This window comes from Malaya genurostris, chromosome 2 (genome assembly GCF_030247185.1).
Source record: "Malaya genurostris strain Urasoe2022 chromosome 2, Malgen_1.1, whole genome shotgun sequence".
NCBI classification, from domain to species: domain Eukaryota; kingdom Metazoa; phylum Arthropoda; class Insecta; order Diptera; family Culicidae; genus Malaya; species Malaya genurostris.
This window is the reverse complement of record NC_080571.1, coordinates 85,557,641-85,568,034: the sequence shown is the minus strand read 5'-3', so window position 1 is coordinate 85,568,034 and position 10,394 is coordinate 85,557,641. Positions and strand designations below refer to the sequence as shown.

The following is a 10,394-nucleotide window of genomic DNA, read 5'->3' as shown; positions in this document are numbered from 1 at the left end:
AATGAATCAACTATTTTGTCTAAATCCTATTCACTCGTTTATTTTGTATCACGTAGCTTCATTTATAAAAATCTGTTTTAATCCACCAAGTGGTGTAATGATGCCTTTCTCATATCAATCATACTATCATATGTAGTATATGTCACTCGGCCCTCCGGGCCTCGGTTCAAAAGTCGGTTTTCACAGTGATTGCATAACCTTTCTATATGAGAAAGGCAAAAATAGGGAAGTTTTTATTCTTCACGCGATAGTATTGCAAATTTTTCTTCAGTTTCCACGAATAAGAACTGTGAATCAAGACTCCTCGGGACTTCAATATAGGATATTGTTGAAACGTTCACTCGGGAAGTCAGTAAGTTTAGTGGTGCATCCGAGCATCTTGAAATCGGAACATACGGAGTCGCGCGCGAATAATACCAATACTGAAATTTTTACTAACAAATATCCTTCTCCCGTGACACTTGTGGAGTGCGCAGTAGTATACACGGCCTCTAGTAACAACAAGTGTTGGACTAACATCCCTTCCCATTCCTTAGACGATCTAGGTTCGGGCCTGGCCGGCACCGTATCTGACCAATGAATTCTGGGATTACCAGAAGATGTACATTGAAGGATGATTTACCAGTCCCAGGTCGGATCATCTAGAAACTCCCTGTACAATTTCAGCTGAAATCGGGATAGTAAAGGAGTAGCAACCAGGAGTGGTCGCTCAAACTCAAGTTAAAGGCGGAGTTACTGAATTTTACATACGATATTTACTACTGAATTAAGGTATTACACAGTTTCATATGCGTAACTTTTTATTTAGTGGCCATCATTACCGTTCTCACTTCCACTTCCACTTTCATTTCACTCACATGTCACTTAACTTGATTTTACCTATTACCAGTATCACGCTCAATGAAGTAATCCCTGTATTTAAAAAAAATCATTTTTTTCCAACAAAATTTTGTTTATTTTTTATTCATAATAACAACAAGCTCATCTTAATAATTACTTTTTTCTCTGAGGCAACATTCGTGATAAAAACCTACTTTCGACCTTTAGATACATGTTTTTATTGGGTTACCTGTGAAACGATTGAAGGATTGCCATGCCCTTGAACATCTGTTCGCGACTTATCATCCCATGATCCTTTTTCTGTGGCAAGGTGCCAAATCCAGTTGAAATAAACGGGAGATACTTGAAAAGTAAGGCGCTTATTCAATGTTAAATGTGTCAGGTGTGCTCTCGGGTTATTGATTTTGTAATATAATTGTTTGTTAAATCGTTTGAAGTGACCGAAATGATGTGTGCAAATGATTTATGTCAAACCTCCCCTTTCCGCACTTCATCTTCACATCCTGGCTCTTCTGTTAGTACTATGGCTCTATAGTTTTCATATTATACCTTCTCTTTTTGATATAAGCTTTTTCATTGAGGTATATTTGCATACGAGCTTTACGTGGCAACGTTAGATAAAATATTTTTTTTATGATTAGATTGAAGGACACTCATCATCCATTGGTTCATCTCATCATCCATTGCTTCAAAGCCGGATCTGTTGTCAAAAGTATTGAAGTGGGCGATTTCCATTTTCTTTTCGTTTTCATTGTTGTTCGCAGTCTTGGGATCGTTGTTAGTAGCTGCAGATGCGCTTTGCTGTTGCTACTCGGTTTGATGGCGAAAACGTTTTTGAAACAGTAGTACTGGTTCACAGTTTCAGAGCATGGTTTACCGTAGTGAGCAGGTTGTTCACAAAACTGACATGTAATCAGTTGATTCTCGTAGGCATCCAGTGATTTACAAGGATGCCAGATTTCAGCTGCCAATAGGACTTTCAATTGATTTCGTAGTTTGAAGATACGCACAAAACTTACTTCATCTTTGTCGTAGAAAGTCTTGAATCATGGTCTCGCCAACATCGGAAAAGTGAAATGCATTGCAGATTGCATAGTACTGGATATGTAACAAGGATGCCGAAAAGTAGAATGACTTACATGAATCAGGCACTCGCTTGAGAAGGACACGCGTACGGCGCAATGCAGAAAATCCCAGAATTTCTCTCAGATCCGTGGATCTAAGGATGTTTTCTTGGATTTGGCACCGATACCGGATGTCATCAATAGTGTGACAAACACTCAACCAATTTTCGTTATACACTTTATTATGTGTCTCATTTCCCACAGCAAGAATAATCAAGCATCTTCATGAAATCTTCCCTCAGCTTTTGATAATACAACGTTTGATTATTAAGAATTTTCCAACGGTCTGCCCGAGGTTACTACACAAGTTTATATCTGAATCGGCGACGAAAGCTAGATGGATGAAATTTGTTAAGAGAATAAATGCTGGTAGACCAAAACGCCTCTAACTAGACTTTAACGGAGCAGTTTTCTGCGGATAATGACAACTGGAAACAGAGGAAATGTTGAGCCACGAATACCGGTTTGCTGCATCAGTGGTCGATTTTACGTGCACACTTTCTCGCGTATACCGCCATTATATTATCAAACACTTATGTTAGTAAACTAAACGTTATTCACTAGGATGGTAATTTGAAAAACATGATATTCAATTACTAACTAAACTACGTTTATTCTTATTGTTACCGGTTTGCTGTTGCATGTTTTGGATCTAGTTTATCCTATTCGATGCTCTTTACTTTCTTTGGAAGATAAAAAAAAATCTGTGACGCAGCTTATGAGCTGCGACCAAATTAACAGCAGCGGTTTAAAACAAAAATCCAACAAAAAACAAAAAATATGGACTAATGGAAAGGCAACTGTGTATCTAAGAGCATTCCTGAACATCTCATTGGCAAACGATAAAAGGCCTTATGAGAATGCATAATGAAATGGAGTGTATTTCAACGGAGATAGTTTGTAAATTTTAACGTTTATTTACCTTTTTATTAATTTTTTTGTTTCTAGACAAGCAAAGTATTGATTGTTCCTTGCTTTTTAAAAGCATTGTTTACATTCAGACATGTCCCGTTTAATTTTACCAATATACACAAAGTTCATTCAAAATCGCTCCAAAATGTGTAACATTCTGCTTCGAATAGAGTATTTTAGTTCGTCCATTCTGTTCAGCGTGCATCGAACCCACAGTTTTGGTTGTACAATCGCGAAAACTCTCATTCGGTCTCGGGAATGTTGAAAAGAAATCGTATTAGAGAACCTGTTCGGGACTCGAGCACAAGGTACAGTGTTTTTTTTGTTTGTTCTTTCGAATGAATATGCACACTTCTTTTGGTAGTGCAGTGCTAAACGATTTCTGGGTGAAGAGATTACCACGGATACGATTTTTACCACGGAATACACCACCTTCTTAGATAGTTTTCTTTGTCGACAACGTTCATTCACTTCGTTTTACTAGGTTAATAAATATATCAATAGCAAAAATTTGTTTTAAAATATGTTCGGTAATTTAGACACTTGCGTTCATTTTAATACGATACATTCTTTCTCTGCATGCCTTGCGATCATCAAGAAGATTTCCATACAATCAAAAAGGTTGGGTTGTCTGTTTTTTTTTGTTAAATATTATTGCGCTTTGCTTCCCAACACACGCGCTTCTTGATACTACGATAGTAACAGCAGTAGTGATAGTAGTAGAAATAGAAGTAAAAGTAATGGTAATAATGAATAGTAATTATAATAATAATAGTAGCAGCCTAACTTTGATCGGAACATGCGTGCCTCTACTTCTTCGGTGACGACTGATTGGAGCCGGGTGCCTGCTTACTCGGCGACGGTCGGTGCTGTTTCTTTGGAGTCCCGTTGGCTACGACGGGTCGGGCATTCTCGGAGCTGTCGGAAAGTTCGTCACTAGAGCTTGAACGAACATCGCCGTCCATCTGAAAGCGAAAAGCATTGATGAGTAACCTGAGAAAAACACACTTCGGGCACAGAAAGAAATTGTCACTGGAACTCTAGGCAGTCGGCTGCTAAGTGTTTTTTCCCTTTTTTTTAGATATAAAAATAGGTATACAATTCGCTCAAACTTTAGAAAAATTAGGCCCAGAGGGCCGAGTGTCATATACCAATCGATTCAGCTCGACGAAGCAGATGTCCGTTTGTGTGTGTTGTCAACAAAGAGATCGAGATCTCAGAGATTACTGGACCGATTTTGATCAAACCAGTTGCAAGTGGAAGGTCTCCCCGTCACCCTGAACGCTATTGAATAATTTTGAGATCGGATGTTTAATTTTTGAGTTATGCGACGTTTATGTCAAAATTGTCAGTTTTTTAACAACATCTGTTGTAATTGATCTTAAAAACAGAATATGTTTTCAGACCTCAATTCCGCACGGTAATAGCTATCCCACAAACCATAGATTGTTGATATTTGTCCATTTTTAACGGAGATATCGATATTTTTGTGTAAGTATTTTCAAATTCAAAACAATTTCATATTTATATTGATTTATACTGCTTTCTACAATGCAATTGATGGAAGAACACAACTTCTTATACCATTCGAAGCAGTTCGTCGAGATAAGCAAATTTGTGTGTGAAAAATAAAAATAAAAATAATTTCATTTACTTTTCTCGGAGATGGCTCAACTGATTTCTACAAACTTAGACTCATATGAACTCCCATATAAGGTTTCTGAATTTCATTTGGATCCGACTTCTGGTTCCGGAACTAAAGAATGATATATATGATGAAATTAAAATAATGTCACTCATTTTGCTCGTAGATGGCTGAATCGATTTCATCCATCTAACATAAAATTAAAGATCTTAAGGTCCCATAAAAACTGCATTTTTCAGACTTTCGGTTTAGCAGCTACAGGGCGATTAGTGTCAAAATAGCACATAAATTTATCGAGTTTATCGGGTTCACAGATTTTGAGAGTCGACGACCAAATAAACTTATTTCAGTTTTACCGGTATCCCTTTTTGATTCCGGAAGGTACCCAAAAATGTTATTTGGAACGCACTACGATTTCTCTAAGTTTCAAAAATTTCGAATCTAATGAAATGATTAAAAATCCATTACGCGAATTTAACTGACTTCGGCTACAACGATTTCGGGAATAGAGAAGCTGAAAGAAGAAGGCCGAAACGAGGTCAATAAACAGAAATTAAAATTAAAATAAATTTCTGGTCCCATACAAAATTGGTGACTTTTATCCGACTTCGACTTCCAATTTTGAAATTACAGGAAGATGAGTTTATAAAATTCAAACCGTCATAGAAGATAATGATACCAACAAATCTTCAAAGTTGGGCTCAAAACTAATTAAATTTATTCGTCATACTAATTTATAGACATACGAACTATTTTTGGTCTCTGAATACTGTTCCTGGAAGTACCATAAATAATGACAAAAACTTTGAAGAGGAGCTTGTTTCTACATCTCATGGCATGCTTAATCGATTGTCACACGTTTGGATTGAAAGGTATAATTTTAAGGTTTCATACAATTTCTATCTTCGATTCGTATTGCAGTTCCAAAATTTAAATTACAATTCATTTAAAACGGCAGTCATTGAAATACTTTCATGAAAACTAAACACAACGAAGATTATTCACGCGAAAAACACATGCTGATTGATAAAAAATCATCTCACTCCTAGGTGGATTAGGCTCGTTTTTATTATGAACAAGCTGCGATGTTGAAAAAAAAATAGATGCTTGAGAGAATTACTGTTTGTCGTTCCACAACGTGAAAATTTGCAAACAAACCCATCTAAACATTTTGTTACATATAATGGTGAAAAAAACTAACAGTAGGTAATGAAAATGTAGAGGATGTTCGGCCATCCATGGAAGTTGTCCATCAATGTCAACTTCCCTTTCTGAGCAGCCTGGCAACTGGCTAAGAATAACGCTACGGTCCACCTGTACCGTTGGTATAAGTCCACCAAACAGGTAAGCCGTGTGGCATCCGGCGGAATTATTTTCTACCAAGAATTGATCCACTGGTTCCCTGTTCCCTGTTCCATGTCGTAAAAGGCCACAAAAATAGGAACTCCTAAGTCAAGGTGTATTTCTGTGCCGAGGACTGAATGGCTGCAGGAGGTTAAACAGGTCGTGAACGGAATATCTTGGAACCTAGTCGCTGATGGTTTGTTAAGGAAACTTAATAACCTTGGATTTCCGACTTATGGTTTTACCGACGATTATCATATATTGATGAACGGTATAAGCATTATCACTCTCTTTGATTTAATGCAGCAAGCCCTGCGATCTGTTCAATAATGGTGTGATCAGATTAGATTATCTGTATATCCGGGCAAAACATCAATGGTACTTTCCACTTATCGTAGGATAATCACAGGAGCTCGTCCGTTACAGTTCTTCGGTTCAGAGGTCACTGTGGTTGATCAAGTTTAATACGTCGGGGTTATTCTTGATTCAATACTGAATTGGTCTGCTCACATTGACTTCAGGATTGAAAAAGCTTGCGAGGATTTCGGCCAATGCAGACGAGCTTTTGGAAAGTAATGGAGACTCAAACCCAGATACATTCATTGGATCTACACAACTATCTTTAGACCAATTTTAGCATACGGATGTCTTGTATGGTGGCAGAAAGGAGAAGTTGCGACTCCTACTGCTGCTCTAGAGGCGCTACTGTGCATTAAACCACTACATGTGTTCCTAAAACAAGAAGCATTATCTTGTGCATACCGTCTTAAGGTTACAGGGCTTTGGAACAGTAACCCTATAGACTATGCTACTAGCTACACTCGCTTGTGGTATCAAATGGTTACCTGCGATGAGTATTTACTCGCTCCTAGTGACCTAACTCTCACATGCAGTTTTCCTTTCAAAACATTCAATGTGAGCTATCCTCTTTGTGAGGAATGGTTGTCTGGTTATTTGGAACGACAACTTGATGAACACATAGTTTGCTATACGGACGGTTCTCTGTTGAATGGTCGTACTGGTACTGGTGTCTACTGTCGTGTACTGTGTTCGAAGCAGAAATCTACGCGATTCTGTGTGGAATACAATCGGCAATGATGAGTTGGCTAGAGCTGGTGCAACGAATGATTTCGTTGGTCCGGAACCAGCTTCACCACTTTCAACTAGTTGGATAAAGCACAAGATTCGTTCTAGGGCTGCATCCAAACATGCCAACAAAAGGATATTCTCTCGTTTCTCACCCAATGTGATAAAGAGCTATAGTTAGAAGGGTTCATTGTTCTTGTAGTGAATAAATCCTTTCTGTATTCACCTTAAATAGGGTTTAGCAGATTGTTTGGCATCCTTTACTGCCCATACTCGCATATCAGTCCCATATCGATTTTCGCCATTTTTGAGTTAGCTTGAGGAATGAAATTTATCCTAAATATACTCTCAGAAATTGCAATAAAAATTGAGAGTAAAATGTAAAAATAAATATCAACTCATGCCTGTCCCATATGCAAAGTACCCGCATGTCAGTCCCATTCAGCACAAATTTCAATAATTTCATTTGTTGCAATATTGGAATAGCAAAGGTGTATTACCGATATTTTATGGAATAATATCATGATTTAGCATTAGGTAGCACAATAAATAAAAAAATTCGGAAATAAAATTTTTATCGTCTTTTTCTCGGCTTGCCGATTTTCCATATGGGACTGATATGCAAGTATGGGCAGTTTATGGGGTACCGAATTTATTTCTGCTCGTACATACTGCGAATCGTTCTGCATTCTTCCGGGAGTGCAGAATGGTGTCGCTTTTGTAAAATCTATAAATCCTCTCGAAGGTTGGAGGTTTTATTAACTGTGCATCCTTCACCAGAAAGAACGCACATAGTAACAAAAGGTTCAGAATTTACTTCTGTTTCCACTAAATGTGATCCCCAGCAGATTGTTCAGCATCCCTTAGGGGTGCAAAATTTACTTCTGCTTTTTTGTGTTTTTGTGTCGTCAATTTTCCTCATCCTAGTCCAAAGCTTACCATTTCCCTTCAATCCTTCCCTCTTATATATCGGGAAAATGATGCTAAAACAAATTGATGGCAAGGCACAATTCTCCAAATATCAAGGGGAACGTGCCATTTGAGCCAATTTGTTCTGATTCCTGATTCCACAACGTGAAAATTTTAAAACCCATCTAAACATTTTGTTACATATAATGGTGAAAAAACTAGCAGTTGGTAATGAAAAAGTAGAGGTTAGACATCGTACCATGTTTCTACCGCTGAAATCATGAAAGTTTTGTGAATACATTTTTCCCGAAAGAGATCGATTGTTAGCGATATCGATAAAATCTGACTTGTTAGAATTAAACTATTGAACACATGGATGTTGTTGAATTCCACAATTCAGTAAAAAAATGTCGAAGAGGTTCATATGAATCCATTTGCAAATATTTACAAATATTCAAAATATGAAAGAATCTAATATTAGAACTATTAAAGTACAAAATATTACCAATTCATCACGTAGTAATACAAGATTTTCCTCGCAAAATGTACATAAAGTGAAAAAATATTGAGCTTGATGTACAACACGTCTGAATACATCTCACATTGGTTTAAAGTTTCATCGATGATATTACAATTCTTCCTTAGATTAACATCACAACAAGGTTAAATGCTTAATACTGATTAAACAGGAATTTATAGCCTTTTGGAAATACCGTTGTAGCCCTGAAAAGGATTTCAATTTAAACAGGTACCTTTACCTGTCTGCCAGAAATATACTTTTACCAGTTTACCAGTTTGTTGTACATCCGAAGCAAGTTGAATCCCAACGGAATATTTAGGCTCTTAAAAGAACCGATTAATTAAACTGATGATAATTTCTTAAAGGTTCTGCATGGAACAATTGCATCTCATGCGGAGCGAAAAGCACGTTACAAAGATAAAGACGGAAGAACAGTGGCGGCGTAAAATAATTTTGCGCACGCACCCTGAAAATCCGGATCTCTCTCATCGTGTCAGAGGCAGACAACTTGGGAATTGCACAACCTACGAAATCTAAAATTGTTGTTGTTTTAAATCGGTTCAACGAATGTTTAAACATAGGAGGAATCGAAGCCAAAAATAATAAATATATTAAATATTTATATCCTCTTCTAAACAGAAATTCCAAGGTCTATCTTAAGAACAAATGATTGATTGATAAACAAATTTTCAGACCAGTCATGATTCATTCAGTGCCAATTTCAAGAAAGAAAACGCTTCAAAGTATTCAGTACAAAATTTTGAAAATGACTTTGAAACGTCATCCCTGGTATAATGCAGATGAGTTACTTGGAGTTAGTTAGACTCACAAATATAAAACCATTAAATGCAATGTCACATAATATTATAAGAAAATTTCGACAAAAATCGATGCAATCGAGTTGGTAGATAATTTCTTTCCCCCATTAGATATTACAAGTAGGTTTACAATTTTCCCTACGAAAAATCACAAAATTGCTTATACAAATGATGTATAAAATGTATATAATAGGGCTGGAAAGTCATCACTTGTGGCTAAACTTAAACCTTAACAATTTCAATTTATGTCATATTGTGATAAACAATACACGAAAAATAACGAATGTTCAACTGTTGTTCGGAAGGAAAAAAGTTGTTAACATTGATTTCCGTATAATGAAAAGGATCACCATCGGGAAGTTCAAGCTTTTGAGAGGAATCCGCATAGTTTTGTAAGAGATGCGGAGACACAACTGCATTTGTGTAAAAATTTCGTGCAAGACGTGACAAAATGTGAAAGACTATACACGAACAAAGATCAAAAGTGTCCTCGGCATCTTAGAGCTAAGGCCCGAACGCACCGGATCTCCTGTCACTCGAAAAGTACTGGGAAAACAAAATCGAAGATACGACAAAAAATGTTGGTAAAAGCGTTTCACAAGATCTCCAGAATGTTGTGTACGCCGTTTCATTACCTTTGACCATGACGTAACGCACATTTGATGTAACACATTTAAATAAATAAAAGCGCTATGCATTCGAAGAAAGACCACTCATCAGACTACAAGTGATTCTTCATTCGCTCCGAAAGTAAGACCGTTGATTTTATTCTTTTACGGATATTGTTTGTAGCAATTTAATTATACGAGATGAGTGAAGGTGAGCTTATTACTTTTTATGGTATTGAAATTGAACGAAGCGAGCATAAAAAAAATTGAAGAATATTTTTGATTTGATCTCCTGAAGTCGGTTTAATGGATGAGTTTTGCCGAATATTTTCTTGTGGTGCAATTTGAATCCGGACAGGTTTTAGACTCAGTTTTCAACTATTTGAACATAATTTGAATGATATAAGTAATGTTGACAAGCAATCTTACAATAGTTATTTAGGGGTTTTGGTACCGCGAGGGTACTGCTTTTGAGCTAAGTGCACATAACTAATTTCTATTTTACGTTTCGTTTTCAGCTTATCAATGCGTCAGGAGTTTCTGTTGAACTGCTAACTACTTCAACACCATGTTTGTAGTTACAGACAA

General features: G+C 36.8%; 1 protein-coding gene across 1 annotated transcript in view; it reads right to left on the bottom strand.

Moving 5' to 3' along the window:
* Positions 1-2,125: 2,125 nt before the first annotated feature.
* LOC131433026 (ceramide synthase 5) overlaps positions 2,126-10,394 on the bottom strand; it is a 55,518-nt gene continuing 47,249 nt past the window's right edge. Inside the window, exon 5 of the mRNA XM_058599754.1 lies at positions 2,126-3,841. Coding sequence (XP_058455737.1) covers positions 3,686-3,841 — 156 coding nt within the window. The 3' untranslated portion in view covers positions 2,126-3,685. The remainder of the gene's footprint in view (positions 3,842-10,394) is intronic.